The 27,245-nt window shown below is 35.4% G+C and overlaps 1 protein-coding gene across 2 annotated transcripts in view; it reads left to right on the forward strand.

Annotated features, from left to right (window-relative positions):
- The window catches only part of CDKAL1 (CDK5 regulatory subunit associated protein 1 like 1), a 704,048-nt gene that overhangs the window by 163,986 nt on the left and 512,817 nt on the right, over positions 1-27,245 (forward strand). For both annotated transcript variants that reach the window (XM_069092496.1, XM_069092497.1), the window contains exon 6: positions 17,202-17,298. In XM_069092496.1, coding sequence (XP_068948597.1) covers positions 17,202-17,298 — 97 coding nt within the window. The remainder of the gene's footprint in view (positions 1-17,201; positions 17,299-27,245) is intronic.

A 27,245-nucleotide genomic window follows, 5' to 3' on the forward strand; every position in this document is an offset into this window, starting at 1 on the left:
TACATCTAAATATATGGTAGTTTAGGGAACCAGCAGTTACGGGCCCTCGGGAAAAGCTTTGTTCAAAAGATGGTGCCTGAGCTGCATCTTTAAGGAAGGGGGAACTCTGTGAGGTATAGGTAAGGAAGCATTGCATCATTGACATGGGTGATAGCTAGTACAAAATTAGGGAGATGGGAAATGATGCAATGTTGTATATGATGAACAGAGAGAAGGCCAGTTTGTCTGGATTGAAGAATGAGGGAGGGAAAGCAATATCCACTGAGACTGGAAATAGAGGTTTGAGTCAGATTGCATAAGGCTTTTAAAGCTAAACAGAGGGGGTATATTTGATCCTCTAGTAAACAGAATGCCACTATAGTTTGAGTCAGGGAGTCCAAGTGTAAGATCTGTGCTTAAGGAAAATTACTTTAGGAATACTGTGGAAGATGAAGGTTACTTATCCAGTCAGGGGGGATTAGAACTAAGATGGTGACTTTGTGAGTGGAAAGAAGAGGTAGGATGAGAGGAAAAGGTTTAAGATTTGAGAGAAAGGAGGAATGATTGAGGATGCAATCTTCTGGAAAAGGTAGAATGGAATGAGCTCAGATGCACATATATAGCAAGTAGTCTTGGCAAGGAGAAGGACCACTTCTTTGTCAGAGTCAGGGGAAAGAAAGAGATGTGGGAGATGTTGGTTTTGAAATGACTGGAATTGGAGAAGGTAAGCTCAGGTTGAATGTCTGTAGCAGCAAGCACCCTAAGCACGTCCTCAGGGTTTGCTGCCCATACAGGTTCTTGGATCTGCTTTGTTAAAGGAAAGCAACTCAAAATGGGTTAACAAGCTTACTTTAATCAGTCAGACATATATCGTTTACCTTGTTCAGGGGAAAAAGGTCAGCACCCCAAACTTCAAAATATACAGACAGAATTATCAAGACATTAACAGATCAAGTAGACAGCTTTCCAAACTGTCCAACCATTACATCCATACCCAGTCAACATCTGGGTTTCCACATCTGGGTTTTTCAAAGCCGGGGGACTCTCAACAATGGCTTCCCAGAATTCAGATCAAATCACAGAACACTTCTCAAAGTGAGTCCCAAAACAAAGCTACACATCAGGGCTTATATAGCCTTCTCCTGGCTCAGAGAATGTAACAACCTTATTGACTCACTGGCCAATCAAGAAGTATCTACTGAAAAACAAGCCTCCCACCCCCATGTTTCAGGTGCACTTTAGCCTAGGGGCAGGGAAGATCTTCCAAATTTGCATTCCCATTACAATGTCCTCAGTTTTTTTTTGAGTAAAGGAGGCAAGATCCTTAGCTAAGCAAAAGTAGGGAAAAGTTGCTTTGGGAGACCTGAGGTAGGAAAGGTTTGCAATAGTTTCTGTAGGGAGTGAGATAGGGAAACAACAAGAGAGGAATGAAAGAACTGCCTTGCTAAAGTGAGGGCCTTGTGAAGTGGAATAATCATTCTTTTTTATATAATTCTAATCATATTAGTGATAGTGTTTCTAAGGTCATTCTAAGGTTGCTTGTGGGTTGCTACCTTACAGTATAGGACTGATGGGCCCTTAGCAGAGCATTATCAGTTATCTTTCTGCATGAAATGTGTTTTTTGTAGAAGTATTTCACAAAAATTTCCTTATTCTTTGACTAGCTAAAATGTCATTGTGTTATTTGTTTTTACCACGAAAGTGTCACATGAATTTTGCCACTAATTTCTGCACATTAAATGACATTAAGAAATCAGACAGTTTGTATGTAGAATACTGTAGATTTTCTAGGGGTGTAGTGAGAGCAATTAGTATCTCTATAGAATTAATAGCTATGAAACAGTTCCTTCATTTAAGAATTTTTAATGGATTTAATTTCCAAGGAGACGCAAGCTAATTTGTGCCTCCTGGCTAAAATGACTAATCAGGGAGTACATTCAGGTAGCTATTATTTCTGCATAGTAGAAAAGATAAAAGTGTCTTACTGTTTTAAAGATATTTCCTTAAAAGGGTTGTGATTTATTTAAAAGTGATTACAGTAATGTATAGGCCACAAATTTTTTGATGCAAAGCTAAGGACAGAAAGGTTCTATTTTCCATTATGGTAATAATTCTTTCTGTATTCCACATCAGACGTAATTCTATATCCTTTGTACTTCCTGTATATATATTAAATATCTGGAACTATTACAAGGTGGATTTATTTCCTTTATCACTCACCTACAACTCTTAAATTACTGGGTAGGATAAAATAGGATAGAGTAGGATAGGACAGGACAGGACATAATATAATACAATATGATAAAATGAGTTCAAGTCTAGAGCTGGAAGCGACCTTTGTGGTCATCCAAGTCAGTCTTCTCATTTAACACTTGAAGAAAATGAGTCCCAGTGGTTTATAGGCTCATAGATTTAAAGTTGAAAAAGACCTTATAGATTATCTATTATCACCTTCTAATTAAGTGACTTGCCCAGGGTCACATCAAAGTAAGTTGCAAAGCAAGTATTCATTTGCAGGCTCTATAACGCCATACTCAGTGTATGGTAGCTTCTGTTTTCTCAGACAGACAAGTTAGTGCTCTTTACACCACCTCATCTGTCTTCCTTAAAGGTGGAACAAAGTAATGGCCATGAATATTTTCTGACAGTTTCCTTAAAACTGCTATTTGTTGTTGTTTTTCTTCCTTTTTTTTGGGAGGGCAATTGGGATTAAGTAACTTGCCCAAGGTCACAGGGCTAGTTTTTGTGTTGTGTCTGAGGTCAAATCTGAACTCAGGTCCTCCTGACTTCAGGGCCCGTGCTCTATTCACTGTGCCACTTAGCTGCCTCAAAACTGCTATTTGTGAAGAAATCTAGTCAATTTTTCTTGTTCATTTGTCTTACTATCAATTTCTGTTAATAAAAAAAGTAAAACCACAGAATTGCTCTAAGTTATAAGTATTTGATCAACACCAAAAACTTTTCAGATTCATGCATATCTACTATATTCTACAGTTTCTTGGTATGATTTATTTCAATTGTTAATAAATTCCTGCTATATCTTTCTTTTTGAAGACTATTAGTATTACTCTGTTCTTAGGAACTTACAGATATCTTTCTACACAAGCAAATTTGTTTTAGTTAATTTCAAGGGCACATATTCATTTAATGGCATTGGAAACAGCAGACAAAAATATAATAACTTAAGAAATGGCATGCCAGGTTAAATGAATAGTTTATCCAGCCCGCTTGTTTCTTTTGACAATGGCTACAAGTAGAATCTTGTGACCATTGTAGTTGCCCTATTGCACAGTAACATGAAAGATTTATAAATGTACCCTTAAATAAATTAACCTTCCTAAGGATGTAATTAATTTGCCAAAGATTTGAGTACAAACTATGTACCTAGCATTGTATTACAGAAGATAGAAACACTCTACATTAGGAACTTATAATTCATGAATATAAAACAATACAAAAACATAAAACAATGCAAAAGTGATAATGTCTTACATTGATGAGTGTAGGTCCCCTAGTACATGGTTCACAGCACATTATTTTGTTGATTGGGCCTGTTCTTGCATTTGTATATGGAACTCTTTGTGAGGAGACTTCTCTTAGCAATACATAGCTGCCACTTAGAGTTAGTTGCTTGGGGGCTTTGAGAAGTTTAATGACTTGCCCACAGTGATGTGACCAGTGTGTATTAGAGGTAGGACTTGACCCTAGGCCTTCCTAGCTCAATATTGTATGAAATAAGAACTTTTTTCATAAGCTGCAATGAAAATCCTCATTTATATCAGATAGTGTTTGTGTGTGTATCATTAAGGTGTCAGCACTTGAGTTGATTGCTTTTTTTTTTGAGGTTGGTGGTTGAAGAGGTAGCTGGGACTTGTTGATCAGGCTTCAGAGGAAAAGTCAGTTCCTGTTCTTAGATCTTTACATCTCTACATCACTTATTCTGTCATAAAAATTTTGATAATGAAGTGTATAATTAGAGTATGTCTTTCTCATGAATTTATATAAGTTGAAAATGGAATTTTTGCCTGTTTTTTCTATATCTCTGTATTTTTTCTTGAATCTAGTCACTTTTGGGACTATTCATTTAAAAAATTTTTCTTTTTTATTATTATTAACTTGACAGACATGAGTAAACAAGATCATTTCCATATATAAAGAACAGAAAAAGAGAATTGCATATAAAACTGTCTCTCGGTACAACTGGACTTTTTAAAAACATAGTTTATGACTAATTCAACATAGTAGTTCCAAAACTGTCCAGCTTGTCTATGTCTCCCTTTGATTTCCTTCTGTACATCTTTTAAATGTTTCATTAAAAGGCATATAGACAAAACATTTATTAAATGCTTACTATGTGTCAGGCTCTGCTAAGGATGAATACAAATATGTACATACCAAACAGTCCCTTCCCTCAGAGTTTACATTTAAATAAATTTGGATAATATATATAAAAAGGGGAGGAGGCACGGTCACAACTGCATGGTGATGAGGTGGCCCAAAAGTGACATAGTACTTTTGTTCCTGATCCTCATTTTAACTTCACCCATCAAAGCTTGGAATCCTGAGGATGAAGTCCTAAGTTCTAATAGTAGGTAATAGGAAGATATCCAGAGTGTAGGTATCATTTCATGATTAAAACTCAGAACTAGTACGGGGGTCTTTCTTCTGGTAAAATTAGGTAAAAACTGATTCATCTGAGCTTGGATATTCAACATTAGAGTCCAAAGTTCCGAGAGACAGATAGAGGAAGATGGTGACATGGTGAAAAAAAAAATACCAGGAAGATTAATTTTCTTTCTTTTCCTTTTATTTGGCATCACTTTCACTATCACAACAGTCTCATTTCATATGAACCCTTTAGATTTCTCTGAAATGGTCCTTTTTGCCTCATCCATCTCCCTCCCAACCCCATCTCTTCTGGTCCCTACTGTAATAATATTTCATTGCATCTAAATATTACGATTCTTTTATCTGTTTCCCAACACTCTCTTAGTTTTCAGTTCTTTGCTGTGTGCATGCATGCGTGTGTGAGTGCGCACACACACTCATTCAACTTTCCTTTGTTTCAGTTAAAAATGACTCACTTTCCTATTCCTTCCTCTATGTTTATTTTCTCTTCTCTCTCCAATTATGAGAAATATTGAATTGCATTTCTTTCTTCCTCATTTATTTTCTTGTGCATTATTTGTTCCCTCCTTTTTCTTTCCTCTGTTAAAACCATTGCAGTAGAACAAAAGCACTCCCAGGTCTTGTGTTTCTGTTTTTAAGTCTCCTCTTTGAAGCTATAGTGCAGTTCTGAAGAATCACTTGTGTCTAGTCCCCCATTAGAACATAAGTAGTTCATAATCATTTAGTCCCTTTCAATTATTCAAATGTGTTTACCTTTCTGTTCTTTGTTTATCTTGTGTTTTGCTTGAATAGTTTTACTCAGTTGGTCTTTGCATCAGAACTATTTCCAGTTATTCTTTCTTCAGCTAGTCTTCTAGTTAATTCTTTAGGATTCTCTGAGTATACCATTATATCATCTACAAAGAGTGATAATTTTGTTTCTCATTGCCTATTCCAATTCCTTCAGTGTCTTTTTCTTCTCTTATTTCTATAGCTAGAATTTCTAGTAAAATATTGAATAAAAGTGGTAGTAATGGGCATTCTTGCTTCCAACCCTAATCTTATTGGAAAAGCTTCTCGTTTATTCCTATTACAGATAATGCTTGCTGATGTTTTTAGATAGATACTATTGATCATTTTAAGGAAAGTTCCAATTATTTCTATTCTTTCTAGTGTTTTTAACAAGAATGAGTATTGTATTTTGTCAAAAGCTTTTTCTGCATCTGCTGAGATAGTTGTATGATTTTTGTTGTTTTTATTTTTTTTACAGTTAGTTATGCTGCTAGTTTTCCTAATATTGAACTAGCCCTGCATTCCTGATATAAATTCCACGTGGCCAAAATGTATGGTCTTTGTGATATTTGCTGTATTTCTTCTTGCTAATATTTTATTTAAAATTTTTGCATCAATATTCATTAGGAAAATTGGTCTCTAGTTTTCTTTCTCTGTTTTTGCTCTTCTTGGTTTAGATATCAGCACTATATTTCTATTGTAAAAGGAACTTGGTAGACTTCTTCTTTGCCTGTTTTTTAGATAGTTTATATAGTATTGGAATTGATTGTTCTTTAAATATTTGGTAAAATTCACTTGTGAATTCATCTGGTCCTGGGGGTTTTTTCTTAGGGAGCTCATTGATGGCTTGTTCAATTTCTTTTTCTAAGATAGGGTTATTTAAGTATTTTTATATCCTCTTCTCTTAATCTGGGAGATTTATATGTTTTTAAATATTCATTCACTTAGATTGTTGGGTTTATTAGCATCTGTTTGGGCAAAATAGTTTGTAATAATTGTTTTAATTTCCTTTTCATTGGCGACAAATTTACCCTTTTCATTTTTGATACTGTAATTTGGTTTTCCTCTTTTTAAAAAATCATATTAATCAATGGTTTATTTTATTCCCCCTCACTCCCATAAAGCCAGCTTGTAGTTTTGTTTATTCTATGGTTTTCTTATTTTCAATTTTGTTAATCTCTCCTTAGGTTTTCAGGATTTCTAATTTGGGGTTTGATTGGAGGTTTTTAATTTGTTCTTTTTTGAGGGTTTTTTTTTTTTAATTGCATGCTCAATTCACTGATCTGCTTTTTCTCTTATTGATGTAAGCATTTAGAGATGCAAAATTTCCTGTAAGTGCTGGTTTGTCTGCATCTCATACATTTTGTTGTCTCGTTGTTATTCTTTTTAATGAAATTATTGTTTCTCTTATTTATTATTTGACCTGCTCATTTTTTAGGATTAGATTGAGTTTCCAATTGATTTCTAATCTGTGTTTCAAAGGCCCTTTATTGAAAGTAATTTTTATTGCATTATATCTAAAAGGTATGCGTTTAATATTTCTGCTTTTCTGCATTTGGTTGTGAGGTTTTTATGTCGTAATACATGGTCAACTTTTGTATAGTTGCAATGTACCACTGCGGAAAAGGTATATTCTTTCTTAATCCCATTCAGTTTTCTCTAGAGATCTATTATATTTAATTCTTATAAAATTCTCATCTCCTTGATTTCTTCCTTGTTTATTTTGGTTACATTTAGACAGTTCTGAGAGGTAAAAGTTAAGGTTCCTCACAAGTATAGTTTTACATCTTTAAACCTCATGTAATTCATTTAAATTTTTCTTTAAGAATTTGGATGCTTTACTATTTGGTGCATATAAGTTGAATATATATTACTTCTTTGTCCATGGTACCTTTTAACACAATGTAGTTTCCCTCCTTATCTCTTTCATTTAGATTTGTTTTTGTATTTTTGCTTTTGCCTTGTCTGAGAGTATGATTGCTACTATTTTTTTTTTCTTACATCAACTGAAGCATAAGAGATTTTATTCAGATCCCATATTTTTACTCTGGGTTTTTCTTTCTGTTTCTTATAAACAACATATTGTTGGATTCTGGTTTTTAATCCTCTCTGCTATTCACTTACATTTTTTGGGTGAGTTCATCCAATTCACATTCACAGTTATGACTAATAATTGTGTGTTTTCCCCATCCAGTTCCTCCCCCCCCCATTTCTCTCTCCCTTTCTCCTTCTCTCTCTCACTCTCCCTCTCTCTTTCTCCCCTTTTATCCTGTCTCTTCTCAAAAGTCTGTTTTCCTATTCACCCCTGCCTACCCCAGTCTACCACACCTTTTTGCCTCTCCCTCTTCTCTTATTCCCACCTACCTCCCTATATGGCAAGATAGATTTCTATACCCAACTGAGTGTGTGTATTATTCTCTCTTTGAGAGAGTTCTGATGAGAGTAATGTGCAAGCATCCCCCTGCTGCAAAAAGCTCTGCCTTTAATACCTTTTTTATGTGAGATAGTTTACCCCATTCTGCATTTCCCTTCTTCCTTCTCTCAATGCATTCTTCTTTCTCACCTCTTAATTTTTAAAAAATCATCCCCCCATCGTTAGCTCGTGCCCGTGCCCTCTGTCTATGTTTACTCCTTCTAACTATCCTACTAAGGATTAAGTTCTTAAGAGTTACAAGTATCATCTCTCCAAATAGGCATGTAAACATTTTGACTTTATTGAATCTCTTATGATTTCTCTTTCCTATTTACCTTTTTATGTTTCTCTTGAGTCTTGCATTCGCAAGTTAGATTTTCTATTTATCTCTGGTCTTTTCATCAGGAATGCTTAAAAATCCTTTATTTCATTGAGCATCCATTCTTTTTCCGTGAAGGATTATATTCACTTTTTCTGGGTAGGTGATTCTTGGTTGTAATCCTAGCTCCTTTGCCCTCTGGAACATCTCATTCCAAGTCTTCCTATTCTTAAACATTCAAGCTGCTAAATCTTGTGTTCCCTTAACTGAGGCTCCATGATATTTGAATTGTTTCTTCTGTATATTTGCAGTATTTTTTTTCTTGACCTGGGAACTCTGAAATTTGTCTATTATATTCCTGGGAATTTTCATTTTGGTGTGTCTATGATGAAGTGTTTAGTGGGTTCTTTCCATTTCTCTTTTATTCTTTGGTTTTAAGGTATCAGGGCAGTTTTCCTTGACAGTTTCTTGAAATATAATTTCCAGGTTCTTTTTTTTTTTTATTATGGCTTTCAGGTAATCCAATAATTCTTAATTGAACTCTCCTTCATCTCTTTTCCAGGTCAGTTGTTTTTCCAATGAGATATTTCACATTGTCTTCTATTTTTCATTCTTTTGACTTTTATTTTATTGTTTCTTGATGTCTTATGGATTCATTAGCTTCCACTTGCCCAATTTTAATTTTTAAGGAATTATTTTCTTCAGTGTGCTTTTATGCCTCCTTTTCCATTTGGTCAATTCTGCTTTTTAAGGAGTTCTTCTACTCAGTGAATTTTTGTTTCATCCCTTTACTATTTATGGGAAGGGAGCTCCTGAAGCTGCTGCTGTCCCTGATGAACTGTTTCCCAGGTCTGCTGGTACCCCAGTGTGGCCTGTGCTAAATGGTTTGTGCTGGGCTCTATGTCTGATCATCACCACATTGAGACAGACTTTTCCTGTTGACCATGTAAGTTTTCCTGGATGGGAAAATTGTTCCACTCCAACCTTTGGTGGTTCTGCTCCTCCATAATTCAGTGTGAGGTATTATTTTAAAGTTGTCTGGAGTGGAATTTGGAAGAGCTCGGGGAAATTCCTGCCTTTATTCTCACATTTTGATACTGCCTCACCAATTTTTTTAAATTATAAAAATTTATCCTTCTGCTCCCCACACTCATCCCCATTCCCATCCTCATCCCTATCCTCAGCCCTACCATACTTACCATTTCAAGGTAAATTATTTCTGTTCTAAGTCTTTTTTGGGAGTCTTTTTTTAATATATTTCATTTCAAGATTTTATCTTCTTTATAATAGTTGCAGCATCATCTTGAATATCTTGAATATGATTTCTTCAAATTTAAAATCTTTCTGGTTACATATAGTATCTTTACTTTGACTTGGGAACACTGGAATTTTTGATATTCTAAGGTATTTTCAGTTTGGGATCACTTTTAAGAATCAACCAGTGCATTTGTTCTTGTTTTACTGTGGCCTTTTCTCCCTCTCCTATCCCCCTCTATATTTACAAAAAACACTTAATATCTTTTGCATTTACAGCATTTATATTTCCCCATGAATTCTCCACACTGCCTCTGAAGGACTCGTCCTTTATGCTAAAAAATAAAAAGGAAGGAAGAAAAAAAAGTTCAACAAAATTAAGTAACGTGCCAAAAAAGTATGATGTTAATATAAAATGTTCCAGATCCTGGTACAAAAGAAATGAATTCATATCATTCTTAGTAGAAGAATCTATCTACTTTTATATAACTCTTGTTGCTTCTATGTTCACAACATCTTTTCTATACATGCCCTTCTCTTTGCTTAGATAGCCATTAGTATAATGCAAGTCCTCATTACCCATCCTTCTGTGTTGCAGTAACCTTCTGGTTCTTCTTCCTGCCTCAAGTTTCTCCTCACTTTAATCCATTCTCCTCTCAGTTGCCAAAGTGAAATATTTTCTTTAATTGCATGCTTTGATAAATTTTTAGTTTTTTTTTTTTTTTTCCAGTCTATCTTTTTGTGAATATGCCACATAAGGTACTGAGTGGGAGCTACCTGTGTGTCTTCCTGGAAGGGCAGTCAGAATACTTTTTTCCCCCCAACTGCCACTTTCTGGCTCTTTTTACCCTTCCCTACCCCTCCTTTATTCAGTAATCTTTTCTTTTTCGAAGTCTATTCAATTAAAATTTCCATCCCTTGTGAATTATGGTAGCTGTAGTCCTCTGATTTCCATTTTATTCTCCTTCCTTTCTCAAGGAGTTCAGTGACTGAATCACCATCTTTCACTTTTCCCCAACTCCTGCCCTTACGCTAGGTATCTTTAATATGTGCTTTTATTCTCCCTCAAGTTCTTCAGGTGCCATAAATTTTATGAACTATTCTTTCACTTCATCTCAGCTACACATAGAGATGTTGTGTAATGGATCTTGCCATCATCCAAAAATGTTTTACTCCCTTAATGAGAAATTCTGAAAATTCCCTATCTCACCATGAGCTCCTATCATTCTACCTCTCCCTATGAGCCACTCTCTCATAAACTTACTTTTTGCCATCATTGGAGAAATCTGATTCCTCAGTTCTTGGTCAGATCATTACTGCTACTTTGACTTCCCTTTGACTATTTTCTTCCCTCTCCAACCTCAACCTGTTAGCCAATTTAACTCTACTGCCTCCTACTCTTGATTCTTTTGACCTCTTACATCATTCTTTTCTCTTGTCAAATCTTATCTGAGTCCTCTGAAGAGCCTTTGAATGCCAAATCCAACTGCATGAAATCTCAGAAATGTGCTGAGTGGGTATACCACAAATTCATGTTACTCATTCCCACTTGGGCCCTTACAGCAAGAAGGATATCTCTTTATTTCTTCCCAAGTGATTCCCTATCCTACTCCCTGTAGAGGCTATTCCATACCTTATTTTACCTCCTCAGGGCTCACATACCTTCTTCTCCACTCCTTCAACTGAGGACCTTACCTGTTATTTGAGTGAGAATATTGAGACTATTGGATGTGAACTTCTATAAACTTCCTCTTATCCTCTTTTTTTCAACCCCCACCTCCCCCAATACCATTTCATACTCTCCTTTTTTCCCTCAGTCCCTGACAAATAAATGGATGTTCTTATGGTACTTGATCTCATTCCCTTCCATCTTCCTCAACAGGTTGTAACTGTGATCATACTTCCTCTCTCTGGAATCTTCAACTTTTCACTATCAACTGGTTCCTTTCCAACTGTCTTTAAACATGATCCTCCATCCTTAAAAAATCATTAGTAGACACCACCTTCTTCTGAAACTATTGTCCTTTATCTTTAATCTTTTTCTCAGTCAAATTCCTTGAAACAGCTATCTACATATGTTACTTCCACTTATTTTCCTTTTACTCACGCCCTCAACCCTTTGCAGTCTGGCTTTCACCATCATCAGTCAACTGAAATTGGAACCAGTGATCTTTTATTCGATGAATCTGATGGTCTTTTATCATTCTTTATCCTTCTTGACCTGTCTGCTGCATTTGACATTGTTGACCATTCTTTTTTTCCTATACACTCTCCTCTCTGACTTCTCATGATACTACACTCTCCTGGTTTGCTGCCTATCTGTCTGACTGCTCTTTCTCAGTCACCTTTGCTGGTTTATCATTCATATCATCTCTAACTGTGGAAATTTTGTTCTAGGGCCTGTTCTTTCCTTTATATACACTCTCTCAGTAAAATTATAGCTCCTATGAACTTAACTATCATATCTATGCGCATTATGCCCAAATCTATATAACCAGTCCAATTTCTTCCCTGAACTTCAATTCCATATCATATATCTATTCATTTGCCACATCTTGCCATTTCTATCTCTACATCTTCTCTCACAACAACCTTTTTTTCTCTCCCTTACACAACTACTCTTTTAGTTTAGGACATCACTTCTGGTTCACATTATTGTAGCAATCTCTTAATTGTTCTTCCAGTTTATCTTCTACACTGCTGCCAAAGTGATTTTCCTTAGAGATCTGTACATACAACTCCCACCTTAATCAACCTTAGATTTTCTTTACTCTTTAAGATAAAATATAGACTCTACTATAGTTTTTAAACTCCTGCAGTCTTACCTCAGCCTATCTCTCCAGCCTCCTTGGAAACTCCATTCTCCCTCTTACATTTTGCCATGCAGTTAGATTTTCCTTCTCTCTGTTTCTCACATACTAAATTTCATCTCTCATCTTCTCTTTGTACTGACTTTCTCCCATTCTCCCTCATTGACTCCACCTCAGAATTGTTCTTCCTTTAGGGTGCCACTCCAGCACCATATTCTCCATGAAAATTTTTCTAATCCCCTCTTGCTAGTGCCCTCCCTCCAAAACTATCTTGTATTTCACCTTGTGTATGTTTGTATTTATTCACTTTATATTTATTCTGTATGCATTTTTATATGTACTTAATTGCCCTTTCATCATAATATTAATTTCCTTGTTAATAGGTATTTCTTTATTTGTACTTGCATCTGTAATGCCCAAAACAGTGTCAGGAACATAGGGGGTGCCAATACATTCTTGTTTTTTTCGTTGATTGACTGGTCGTGTCTTCTCTAGCAATTCTAATATAAGGTCAGTTTGCAGTCATTGACTTCATGGAGGATTTGAGCCTTGAAGGGGAAGAGAAGCTTTTTGAGATGAACAATGAGGGGGAAATACAAAATCTAGGCATGGACATTGTGACTTTCTTGAATTCATTGATGCAAGAGGCATTTCATTCCACTTTGATTGAAACATAGAGTGAATAAAGGGAGTAATTTTAAACAAGACTGGAATGTTGAGTTGTAGCTAGACTGTATAAGTTCAGGATGAATTTATATTTTATTTTAAAAACTACTGGGAGTTCACTTATCATTTAATACTAGAATTTTTAAAAGTTTATTTATTTTTAGTTTTGACATACACTTCAATAAGTTTTAAATTTTCTCAACCCCACCCCCCCCACCCAAAGATGGCATGCAGTCTGATATATACTCTTATTGCAGCAAGCACCCCAGCATCCCCAGGGTGGCTGCCAACAGAGATTCTTAGCTCTGCTTTTCTAAAGGAAAGCAACTCAAAATGGGTTAACAGTCTTGCTTTAATCAGTCAGACATATCATTTACCTAGTTCAGGGGAAAAAGTCAGCATCCCGAACTTCAGAGTATACAGAGGTTACAAGCAGAAGTTTCAAGAAGATAGAAACAGACCAAGCAGACAGGCTTCCAACTGTCCAACCAATTCATCCATACCTAGTCAGTTACCAGAGAGGGAAGCATCAACATCTGGGTTTTCAAAGCTGGGGGGCCTCAACGGCTGCCCAGAGCCTCATCTGGTCAAATCACTTCTCAAAGGAGCCCCAAAACAAAGCCTCACATCAGAGTTTATATAGCCTTCTCCTGGCTCAGAGAATGTCACAACCCTCTTGACCCACTGCCCAATCAGAGAGCACCAAGGTGTGGGCGTTCCTGAAAACCAAGCCTCCCTCCACAGGCTCCAGGTGCATTTAAGCCCATCAAAGGGCCTAGGGGCAGGGCAGGGAAGATCTTAAATTCCCATTCTCATAACAACTCTATATATACATTCCTTTTTTTTTTTTTTTAAGCAGTTGGGGTTAAGTAACTTGCTCAAGGTTACAAGGCCAGTTTTTTTGTGTGGGTGTTAAGTATCTGAGGCTGGAACCAATTCAGGGTCCTCCCAACTCTGGGGCTGGTACTCTTACTCACTGTGCCACCTAACCACCCCGATATACATTCCTTTTAAACATATTTTCACATTACTCATGTTGTAAAAAAGAATTATAATGAATGGGAGGAATCATGAGAAAGAAAAAAAACTAAACTAAACTAAAAAAGAAAATAATCTGCTTTGCTCTGCATTCAGACTACATAGTTCTTTCTCTGCATGTAGATGGCATTTTCCATCATGACTTCTTTGGGATTTTTTAGGTCCTTGCATTGCTGAGAAGATCTGAGTTTATCAAAGTCAGTCATTGCTCACTGTGGTTGTTATTGTGTACAGTGTTCCTCTTAGTTCTGTTCACTTTACTCAGTATCAGTTCATATAAGTCTTTCCAGTTTTTTCTGAAGTCCGCCTGCTCATCGTTTTTTTATAGCATAATAGTATTCCATTACATTCATATACTACAACTTGCTCAGCCATTCCCCAATTGATGGGCATCCCTTCAATTTCCAATTCTTGGCCACCACAAAAAGAGGTGCTATAAATATTTTTGTACATGTGGGTCCTTTTCCCATTTTTATGATCTCTCTGGGATATAGCCCCAGAAGTGGTAATACTGGGTCAAAGGGTATGCATATTTTTATAGCCCTTTGGGTATAGTTCCAAATTGTTCTCCAGAATGGTTGGATTAGTTCACAATTCCACCAACAATGAATTAGTGTTCCAATTTTCCCACATCTTCACCAACGTTTAGCATTTTCCTGTTAGTCCATCAGATAGGTGTGATGTGGTACCTCAGAGTTGTTTTAAGTTTTCTAAGCAATAGTGATTTAGAGCATTTTTTTTATATGACTTATAGATAGCTTTAATTTCTTCCTCTTAAAACTGCCTGTTCATATACTTTGGCCATTTATCAATTGGAGAATGACTTGTATTTTTATAAATTTGACTCAGTTCTCTATATATTTTAGAAATGAGGCCTTTATCAGAGATACTGGTTGTAAAAATTCTTTCCTAATTTTCTGCTTCCCTTCTAATCTTGGTTGCATTAACTTTGTATAAAACCTTTTCAATTTAATGTAATCAAAACTATCCATTTTGCATTTCATAATATTTTCTATCTCTTGTTTGGTCATAAATTCTCCCATTCTCCATAAATCTGACAGATAAACTATTCCTTACTCCCCTAATTTGCTTATAGTATCAGCTTTTATACCTAAATTGTGTACTCATTTGGACTTTATTTTGGTATACAGTGTCAGATGTTGGTATGTGCTCAGTTTCTGCCATACTATTTTCCAGTTTTCCCAACAGTTTTTATCAAATAGTGAGTTCTTATCCCTTATTGGGTTTATCAAACAGTAAATTACTATAGTTATTAACTACTTTCAGCACTAGAAATTTTCTTAAAAAATCATGTATAAGCAGAGAGTGCAGGTAACCTTGTTGAAATTTGTTTTTGTCGAAAAGCCTCGAGGTTTTATTTGGACTGCAAGCCCAGTAAATCAACAATGTGAAATGGTTGCAAAAGAATTGGATGATTTTAGACATTTAATAGAAATGTTGTGTCTATAAAGCTGGTAATGATAGTCCCTACCATGCTTTTTCATGGTCACACCATATCAACACTTATATTTAGTTTTAGCTTCTATATATATGGAAAGATAAACTGTAGATGTAAAATTGTAAAGCTTATTTTGTTATCCCCATTGCTAATGCTCTCTCACAGCTTACCTTATATTTACTTGTTTGACAGTTGTATTTTTCATTCCTCTGTAATGTCTAATCACAAACAGGTAGGCTCTGCCAGTAGTTCAGAATGATTGAGAGTGGCTCCTGGATACTGGGGATTATGCTGCTTTATACCTGGGTATATACCAGCAGAGCTGGTGCCCTTTATTAGTTTACTTTAAGTATCTTCAGATATATAAATTACGAATAAGCTAGATAAAAATGCATGCAGGTGTTGTTACAGTTCCTTTGTGACATCAGGGTTCTATCTTGGACAGCTGTTCTGTCAACATATCCCCTTCCTCTGGAAGAAAGGGCCTACTCTGACCTAAGTGCTTTGCAATTCTCATATTTTGTTGTTCTTATCACCAAGACATAGTGAAAATTTTGCTGAAGATTTATGTAAATAATATCTGATTTAGCATTTCTTGGAGCCTGATATTTTCTGGATCCTCTGATGATTCTCTAGACAGTCACAATTTTGAATCTTGTTTTCCTTAGCCAACTGATAATTCTCAGTAGTTTGTAATTCTAACCCTTTTGATTCAATAATTATACTTTATTTTCATTAATTCTAGTCATATGTTTATATTCTGTTATATCAGTGTCAGAGATACATCTACTTTGTTGTAGTTTTAGTCCCCAGTTTTATGTATTCCATGTAATTCTATATCTAGAATCCCCAGTTCTATGTATTCCCTTCAAAGACACTTTTAATATATGATTTATGTTTTTGTGTGTGGAGTGTGTGTGTGAAGCTCATGTCCCCTCATTTTCAAATTGAATAGGCTAAGTATCCATGTGACACACTGCATAGGGGTGATCTAGAAGAATCAATAGTTTTAGAGAGGCATTGAACTTTTCCTCTACTCTATACACGCTCCAATCCAGCCTGCTTACTGTTTAGCACATGACCCTCCAAGCCTTTGTACTTACTTTCCCTCATATCTGCAGTGTTCTCATCCTTTCCTAGCTTCCCTGGCTTCTTTCAGGACCCAATTCAATTCTCACCTTCTCCTAGAGATATTTCCTTGTCTCCCTACCCCAGGTCCACCCTACTAGTGACTTGCCTCTCCAATTACCTTCTGTCTGCTTTGTATTTTTAATGTATGTATTTATAATTTTTATGTTATATCTCTCACAGTTGCATGTATAGTCTTTGTTGGCAGGGACCATGTTTTTGCCTTTGTGTTTGCAGGGCTAAGCACAATGCCTATCAAATAGTAAATGCTTAGTAAATGTATATTGACTGACTGATGGCCATACTGCAATTCCTTTTCTTAACTATCTCAACATAATACTTTTATTGATAACTCTGAATTATTGAGAAGAGACAATATTTAGTTTTATATATTTGATTTATGAAGGTTGCTAAGTATATGGTACATATTAGAAGAAAAGTTAGCTTTCTGACATTCAGAGGATTAAATCACAGTTAACTGGGAAAACTTGGCTATTCAGAAGGTGCTTCTAGGTAGGTTATATTTCTGTCTAACAAGAAGGCAGTAGAATGAGTTAACTGTTTAGTCTACATTGTTATGTTTAGTGGGAGAAGTACAACATGCACACTTTATCTTCTGTGATCAAATAGAAGAAATTGTTTCATGCTTTTGGCAAATTCATAGCTATTATCATCAATTTAGAAAATCCACATGTGAGGTAGTGAATTATAATAATTTGCCTTTAATTCTTTTAGAAAAGCTCAAGAGGAAGACAAGAAAGTGGTTTTAGCTGGATGTGTTCCTCAAGCACAACCTCGTCAGGACTACCTTAAAGGCCTGAGTATTATAGGGGTAAGCCATTTTGACAGAGAAAAATAATAATTTCTGTAAGTAATTCATATGTTGTGAAATGTCTTTCATTTTGTTTCTCATTTTATACTTCCATGTAATTTAGTGCTGATGGTGAAGTTGAAGTTATGCTGACTGTCCTTACAATACCATTCCTGTTCTCTAGAAGCTGTATTATCTAGAATGAAACATTTCTCAAATAATCTGTAATCAGTATTTGTACTTAGGGATATAGATAATGTCACATCAGCATAACTTCTCCCCCTTTCCCTTATATACACATTGTATACATGATGCCTTTCCAGACATATAGAAGTTCTTACTTTTAATTATGCATAAAATAATTACTTTTTGTTTATGACTTAGGCAACCTAAAAGAAGAATGATTATTTTGTTCTCTATTTCTGATTTCCATAACCTTTCTCACATTAATAATTTTGTAGAAACATATACTTATTATAAAAAAATAAAATCTTGTGCATTTTGGAGCTTTAGTTTGCTGTTATCACTTGTGTACATTTTCATTTTTCTTGTTTTGAGGAGTGAACTGAATTTATATCTTGTAAAAACATAGTTTTAAAAATGTTATGTGTTTAAAAACTTTGAACTCTCAACTTATTGTTAAATTTGGAATAAATTTTTTCCTTTAAGTTGTTTAATTTAGTAACTTAGATTTAAAAAATAAAATTTATTATTTATATAAAATTTATATAATAAAATTTAATTTAGTAACAGATTTAAAAAATAATACAGACAACTCTTGTGACTAATCTCACTTATAAAGTGAGCTAATATATACCTCATTAATGGTAGTAGCATGACCAGCTCTTCATAGTATTGAAGGCAGTAAATTTCCATTTGCAGTGCCCAAGCAGAGAGCAACATAATTCTAAGCTGTTGGAGGAAGTACACAGTAATGGAAAGGCTACCCTTACATTGGAAGTTATAAGACCTGGGTTCCACTTTGCTGCTACATTACTGTATAATGAGGGATGGATCACTAACCCTCTGTATTCTTCAGTTAACTCATTTGTAAAATGAATAGGTTGTCAGTGTTCCCAAAGCTCCATCCTACTCCATTATGTTCAGTTGGATAAAGTGTTTTCAAGTTTCATTAGTAGTACCAAGGTCTTAATCAACTTTTTTGATTTATGGCATAGATATGCTTGGTCTAATAGTAAAAGATCATTCTCCTTACTTAACCATCCTTTTTATCTTCATCTCATATTCTTTGTTCCTTCTGGTGACCAGTTTTTAAATAGAACTTCTCTCAAATTCCTAGATATGTTTTAGGGATTTTTATTACCATTGTAAAATCCTCAGATCCTTTAGTTTCTATCCCACAAGCAATTCTAACACATTGGTTAAAAAAAATCCCAACTACCTCTTTTCCTTGGGGCCTGAAAATGATTGTTTCTGTTAAAGCTAAATAGAATCAACACCAAGACAGAATTGGCATTTGAATGTATGAGAATTATAGAGAGACTCTTGGTGTCAGTGTAGGTTATGTACCAGTAAGCTCTACTGAAATTTACAAAAAGCCTCTCAGAATAAAGTGAAAACATTACCATTAAATTGTGGAAAATAAACCAGAGAGATTATGAAAAATTTTGATTTAGTGGATTGAATGCTGGCCTTGGAGTCAAGAAAACCTGAGTTCAAGTGTGGTCCAATGTGTGTGTTCTTAAATATAAAAGTTCTATGGTATTAATTTTTAAAGGATTTTGCTTTATGGAGAATTCCTTCTTCTATCAGTAATTATTCAGCGTCTGACATATAATTCATTCACTGTGTTTGGAGATGTTGGAAGTTTCAAATGGCTTTGAAAAAAGTAATTCTCCGTCCATGTTAGTGATCATTTGACCAAATAATCCACAATCTATTACAGAAGAGTTTAGTCTTAAATTTCTATTAGGTGTCAGGTACTGTACTAGGTACTGGAGATATCCCTCTTAGCTCCCCCCAAAACACAAATTTAAAAATTTCTCATTTCTAGTATTCTTCAGTTACAAAAAGTGGACTGGGAAAGAATATGTGGTTTTGTTTTCTCCGGCAAGGAGATATATCTGTTGTACTAGCAGTGCTTCTTAAGCTGTGGGTCATGATGCCCTTTGGGGTCACAACCCACAGTTTTAAGAAGAGCTGAAGGGAACATGATTGGAAAAAGTTTTAGGAAGCCCTGTGGGGATAAACAGCATGTGACAGTTATCTCCAAGGATAAGGAATGAGATCTTATCCATATTTGGACATATATTAAGTGTGCAAGTAACTGATTGTATATCTAAATTAATACACATATACTAGTTTGTATCATAATCATTCGTTCGTTTTAAAAGTAAATTTAACATAATTAAAAGTAGCAAAATTCTACTACTAAATCTTTAGTGTTAGAACATGTTTTCATTGATAGCAGCCAAAAGGATGAAGACTGTAATCAGAAGGGAGCAGTTAATCTGTGATAGCTTAACTCTTGGGTGTTTTAATAAATGTTAATGGGTGAAAAAAATTGGTAGTGAAAAAAAGCGTCAGTCTTAGAGTCACTAGACTTCTATTCAAGGCCTGGCTCTCACACTATGGCTAACTCATTTGAGCTTCCTTGGACCTCATTTGGAGAACTCTAAGGGTGATATGAGCCAGAGGGTTTTCTTTGATTTTGGTGTACATAGACATATGAACTCAGTATTGCTGGCTTCCTTAGGTCATGTTATTATTATCATCAAGTCTGAATATTTGTCTTAATACCTTTAATGGTTAACTCCTGAGTTTTGGAATAACCATTATTTTAAAAATGCTGATGCTTATATTTATAACTTTATAATAATACTTTTTTATGGATCCTCAGTATATTTATTTATTTCATACTGATATTTGTTTTCATTCAGCTAAGATTCATGTTAGTTGTATTATTTTGGTAGAGAAATTGTAAAAATGGCATTTTAGACACATGGTTTATACAACTTTAAAATATGTAGTTTAACACACTATAAATATAATTTATTATTGAAAAATTTCAAATTATAAAAAAATCTGTTGTAACAGTTGTGAACCCAACATATAGGTGCATTTTCTTTTTAGTGAAATAGAGAGCAGTGATTTTAAGCAGGTGTTCACTAATCTCAGAAAATATTCCTGTGTTGATTTGCTTTAGTGCAAAAATCTTTTCAGGTAGGGATGCTCTAATCTTGAAAAATCAAACAGCATGAAAACAGTGTTTGAAATGAAAACCTTTCACCTAGAAAATGTGAAAATAAAAGCATTTGAAAGATGTCATGTTTGTGAATGTTATTGTAATATATTGTATACCAGAAGCTAAACATAAGCATCCTTGGGAATAATTTCATTGCAAAAATGGCCTTCCCACTTAAAAAAATTTTTTTTCAAATTACATGTTGAAAATTTTTTTAACATTCATTTAAAAAGATTTGTTTTAAATTCTCTCTCCCCCTCTTTTCATCCCTACCCCTTCATTGAGAAAGCAAGCAGTTTGATGTAGACTATACATGTGCAGTCATGCAATACATATTTCTATTTTAGTCATGTTGTGAAAGAAAACATGGACCAAAAGAAAAAAAAAAGAAAAATAAAGTAAAAAAAATATGCCTTAATCTGCATTTTCAGACTCTCTCAGTTCTTTCTCTGAAGGCATATAGAATTTTTCATTATAAATCTTTTGGGATTGTCTTAGATCACTGTATTGTTGAAAATAGCTAAGCCATTTTTTTGTTAAAGGAAATAACAAAGCTGGATATATTTTTATTTGAATTTTCATCTTTTCATAGACTTCTAAATTACAGATTAGGAAGCTAAGAGTTTAGAGAACTTGTAGTCAATAGGTATTGGATGCAAAATTGCAATCTGGATTTCTTTGGACTCTAATTATGTCATGTACTATTTATATTTATATTTATATGTACTATTATATCATGTACTTATTGTTGTACAAAATCAAATATTTTAAAGCTAAGGCTTACTCTTTTGCTGACATAAATAAGGAGTAGTAGGGATCTATTTTGTTTTAAACAATATCAGGGATCTTTTAAAAAAAAACAGTAAATGTGAATTAAGATATAAAGGACCTGTATTCCTTTTTGTAATTATTTATTTTTTGAGGAGTAATAAATATCAAATATGTTAGCTGAAATGAAAATTTATATGTAATGTTTTAGAAATTATAATTTTTGCAAGGATTAAATATTGAATGTCCTAGAGACATCACTATATTGGGGTCAATGTACACTGTGGCTGATCAGACCAATATAAGATTGGAAGATTCTAACATGGGATGGGCACAAATCATCCATATGACCATTTGATAGAAAGAAATCTCTAAATTTGCTTGTCTCATGTTTTTTTTGAACCAGTTCTGTTTTATTCATAGAAAATATCACTGTCTTTGATGCAGTCATATCATGCTGGGAGTCTCACAATTGATTTCAAATTTCTTTATAGAATTTTATGAGAATTTTCTTGTATTGCTTCTTCTTACCTCTGTGTGAGCACTTGCCTTTTGTGAATTCTCTGTAAAATAGTCTTTTAGGCAAAAGTATGTTTGGCATTCAAACAATGTGGCTAGCCCATTGGAGTTAAAGCTCTCTGTACTAGGGTTTGAATGCTTGACAGTCTGGCTTGAGAAAGGATGCCTGTGTCTGGTACCATATTTAGCCAGGTGATCTTCAGAATCTTCTTAAGACAATTCCAATAGAAGTGATTTTGTTTACTGCCATGGCATTGATAGACTGTACAGATTTCATGGACATATGGCAGTGAGGTCAGCAGAACAGCTTTGTAGACCTTCAGTTTGGTAGGCAGTTTAATGCCTCTTCTCTCCTACACTTTCCTTTGGAGCCTCCCAAACATTGAGCTAGCTCTGGTAGTGAGAGGATCAACCTCATCATCTGTGTGGATATCCCTGGAAAGTGTATGCCAAGGTAAGTGAGTTTATCCATAGTATTCAAAACCTTTCGGCTTGCTATAACTCATGATTCCAAGTAAGGATGGTGCAGCGCTTGCTTGGTGGAGAACTTGTCTTTTCTTGGTGTTGTCTGGCCAAAATTAGCACAAGTGACAGAGAATCTTTTGCATCTTAGCCTCAGAGGTTGCATTGAGTACATAACCATCAGCAAACAAAATATTGAACACCAACTCTCCCTCCATCTTAGTCTTGGCTTATAACCTTTTCAAGTTAAATAATTTGCCATCATTGCAGTAGCTGACCTTTGTGCCGTTTTCGTCATTATTGAAGGTGTTCAACTACATCATTGAAAACATCATGAGAAAAAGTATGGGAGCAAGTACACAACCCTGCTGCAAGGATGCCATCGTGAAACTGACATACAATAAGGATGAACATCTCTGGGCAACCAAATTTTGCCTTGATCTTTCACAGGTCCTTGGTCATTTTGTACAGATCTCTGTTCTGCTCCTGACATTTCTCTTAGAGTTGTCAGGGAACAAATACCATATCAGCCATTCTCTGCCCTTTCTAAAGCCACACAGGTTCTTGGGTAGGTAGTGATCTTCTGGGTGAAGGATCAGCTGATTAAGGAGGACTCTTGCAGCAAGAAAATTACTGGAAATAACTAAGAGAAGGATACCCCTTGTGGTTGTCACAGGACAATATATTTCACTTTCCTTTATAGAGATTAACAGTAGAGTTGTCCTTGAACTCCATAATCACCTCTTACCATATAACCCAGAAGATTTCAGTCAGCTTTTGTATAAGCAATGAACCCCCTGCCTTGTAAATCTCAGTTGGAATGGAATCAGTTGGAACGGAAAGCAAACCAGGTGCTTTGCTACACAACAGGAGCCCAATGGCATTCAAAACCTCTTCTTCAGTTAGTAGTTTGCCTAGAGAAGGATTGACTTCAACCTAACATATCATCGATGACTTCAGCATTGGTTGATGATTGTCTGTTGAGAACACTATAGAAATGTTCAGCCTGTTTCTCCAGGATCATGCTCTTATCACTCATCAATGTGGCTCCATCAGCACTGAGAAGTTGATACGCAGGAAAGGTTTTTGGTCCATAAATAGCCTTCAGGACATCATAAAAATGCTTTGGATTATTACTATCAGTGTAAAACTGAATTTCATCTGCCTTTTTTCTGAGCCAAGAACCCTGAATCTCTCCAAGCTCCACTTGCACTTTACTTTTGATGGAATTAAAGACTGTATTCTTAGAGACAAGATGAGCTATCTTGCTGGTAAGCCCTGTGGAATTCTTGTTTTTCATTTAGTAACGTCTTAATTTCCTTCATCATTTTCAACAAACCAAAACTGATGTTTTTGCGAGTATGTGCTGTACACCATATCTCTGAAAGCTGCCCTCTCTTTCTGTTTCACTGTTGCCCATCATGTATTGGCTCAGCTTTCCCTCTAAATTAGCAACAAACTGTTGGTGCTCTGAGAAGTGCTCCTATCAGTTGACCAAAGTCTTCTGATAATTGTCTTGCCTTAGGGCTGCTGCTTTTGTTGAATGCAAATGTTTTGCTTGGTGAAAATGTCCATGATCCCTCCAGAACTCTTACATCCTATCTCCTCCTTACATAACTTAGCTCATTAAATGCTAATGTTTGCTGTGAGGGTACATCTACTGTTAAGCAGAAGACCTTATTGGGGATATGAAAGTCATGAGACTCACAAGTCTTCATTAGTAAGTTACCATTGCTGTTTTCTCCCAAGGACTCCCTGCTAAGTCTGTGCCTATTCTGGTGTTAAAAGTCACCCAGAATTACAAGCTTGCCCTCTTTTGGCACATTAATAATGAGGGCCTCTAGGTCTTCATAAAATTTTTCTTTGAACTCATCAGTGTTTTTCATGGTGGGAGCATACACATTGATGATGGTGGCATGACACTTTTCTGCAATGGCAGTCACATTGTCATGAACCTGTCATTCACTCTTTTGGGGAGGCATATCAGCTTGCTGACTAGATTAGATCTGATTACAAAACCTATGCCAGCTTCATGGCACTCCACATCATTGTGGCCACTCCAGAAAAATGTTCATCTAGCTCCGACTTTAGTAAGCTGGCCCTAATTTGCCAGCCTTGTTTAATTCAGGGCTACTGTTCATATGTGATAATCTGCTCCAAGTTCACTTGTAATGAGACCTGTTCATCTTTGAGGTTTATTGGAGTTCTTGTTGTCCATAAGCACATTCTATGTACTAATGGTGATTGAAATCTTCTCAGCAAAAGTTTTTGTACTTTTTTATGTTTTGACCATAAGGTAGAATCCCCTTGCTGCACTTTGCATTCCAGGGTTAGGTTAGGTGAATTAGACACTTTTTAGGGCACCTTTTGTAGACCCTTTCTCACATTAAGAGGTGAGCAAGTATATTCCTTTAAAAATCTGCTCAAACACCAAATCCCACTATTGCTTCAGTACAGTGAGAAGATCACCCAATGGCCTGAGCTTCTTTTGTACAGGGCTGTGATTATAGCTCCCAGTGTATCCACACTTGCTGCTTGGTGAAAATGGTAAAATGATGAACTGGAATCCAGAGGATGTTATGTCTTCATTTAAAGACAGTAAACAAAAATATTTATATAAAGTGCCACTTTTGGCTGTGGTACAAATGCAGTGTCATAAAGTTACCTTTTGAAGAACCGAGGCTTTATTCATACCTAATATTCATGCCTTTGAACTATAACAACCTTCTTAATCTGTTAAAATATTAATAGCCTTCTTAATTTGGTCTAAGTTACTAGTTTAGCAGAATTATTTTAGGTGTACCATAGTGTAAGACCCGTAATCTTAATAATAGCTCAGCTTACATAACTTGTAGACCCGTAATCTTAATAATAGCTCAGCCTACATAACTAGCTTCTATTAAAATTATTCCACAACATGAACAGTGGGAAGACCCAGCATGATCAGAGGCTTCCTCCCCCTCTTGGCTTCTTCCCTTGGCTTTTAAACCCATCAAGGTTATGTAGGAGGAAGACCTACCACTGGAATAGGCATCCTCCTCTTTGTCTCCCTCTTTGCCCCTTCTCCCATTCAGGAAAACCAGACCCCATCTGTACTGCTGGACTGCTCACATTGCTTCTATGAAATAAGAGTCGCTCATTCTGTCCCTTCTGGAAAGATGAAGGGCCACCAGACCTTCCCCTGACACTGCCTCCTGAAGTTTTATAGACCTCGACATCTGCCCTGCCTTTTCACCTTCCAAACACCCTCTCTTGCTTTTTTCTCCCAGCATTGTCATCTAACATATTGTTGTAACCTAAGGACCACTGGACCTTGCCATATACTCTGCTGCTGTACTTTTAGGACTTCTGTGCCTTTCCATCCCTGCGGAGTTGAACTAGCTTTTATGTGTTGTCTCTACCAATTAGATTATGAACTCCTTAAGAGCAAGGTTTGTCTCACTTTTTCTGTTTATATTCCTAGTGCTTAGCACAGTATATAGCACACAGAAAGTACTTGACAATTGCATATTCATTCATTCATGATGATGATGATAATGACAGAATCCTGATCTTAAAAGATCTCAACAGATTGCATCACTGAACTGAATTTAATAAAAGAAATTTGTTAAAGATAAATGTCACATTGATACTTAGCTTTTTGCTTTTTTTCCCCTCTAAAAACAACTATACAAGCACTGTATCAAAGAAACGCAACTTAACAATTCATGTTTAAAACAATAAAAACAGCTTAACATGTTTTTTGATAAACTACAGAGTCAGTTTTATTCAACAATCTGATATGCCAGCCAGAAAAGCGAATATGATACAATTTTAGGCAACATTTAGAAATCAAAATAGTTCATTTTTTCGCTTTACTCTGTGCTGGTCAGATTGTATCTACAATGTTTATATTAGTACTGGGTGCTGTGTTTTAAGAGAGACATTGGAAAATGAAGGACTCTGGAGAAAGTTGAACAGATTGTTGTGCAGGAACATCTGAAGAAAGTCGGGATTTTTATCCTGGAGAAAATAAGATGTACTGGTGATGGGATAGCCATTATTTATTACATGAAGGATGTAAGAATAATTAGGCTTTATTTGTGACTGTAGATTCAGAACTTGACCATTAGTTCAAGTAGAAGTTACAGAGAAGCAGATTTTGGCTCATCATAAAGAAAACTATTTCTAATAGTACTATCCAGAAGTTATTTGGCCTTACATGAGATAACGAATGGAGCATTCTCATTGTTCAAGTAGAGTCTGGACTCTTGAGGGATTTCATGCATCATAAAGGCTGTATCAGAAACCTCAAATTTTCCCTTCTAACTTTAAGAGTCTGTGATTCTGTGAGAAGTAGTAGAGTTGGGCAAGATATGGCCACTAACCTGATAAAGATCCATGGAAATCACTCTAGGCAGGGCATAAGTGAATCAGAAACATCCTAGAATTTCAAATTGGGCATATTTGTAAACTGTTGGGAGACTTATTGGCAGCCTGTTTCCATTTATGATAGTCACAGACAAGTTGACTATGAAATTAAGACAGAAGAATCATAAACAGTATTATTGTCTGTACATAGCTCTGACCTATAGTCTTTAGTTATGTGCTACTGTGGTAATTGGTAATATGTAACTGTACAGCAAATAAGTACATGTGACCTTAAGTGTGTTTAGATGTATATAATTCTTGGCTAAATAATTAGATGCATATACTCAGTATCAAATAAATTTTTGGTAACATTTTTCTTTTTTTTTAAACATATATCAATCAACCCTAATAACTGACACGACTGTCTTCTTTAAATGTGAAATGTAATAGAGAATGAGTATGATTATATTTTCTAAAGTGTGGTTATCTCATACCTAGCAAATTAGCGAAGATGACAAATAAGACAATAGTCATTGTGGGAGGAGTGACATATTATTCGGTGATTTGGAAAACAGTTTGCAATTATACTGATAAAGTGACCATATACAAAGTCCATACACTGACCAGAGATTTTACTAAGTAGGCATGAATCCCAAGGAGTTCA

This window comes from Petaurus breviceps, unplaced genomic scaffold, assembly GCF_028583685.1.
Source record: "Petaurus breviceps papuanus isolate PSGF00001 unplaced genomic scaffold, PetGlider_PUasm1.0 190, whole genome shotgun sequence".
Classification (NCBI taxonomy): Eukaryota; Metazoa; Chordata; class Mammalia; order Diprotodontia; family Petauridae; genus Petaurus; species Petaurus breviceps.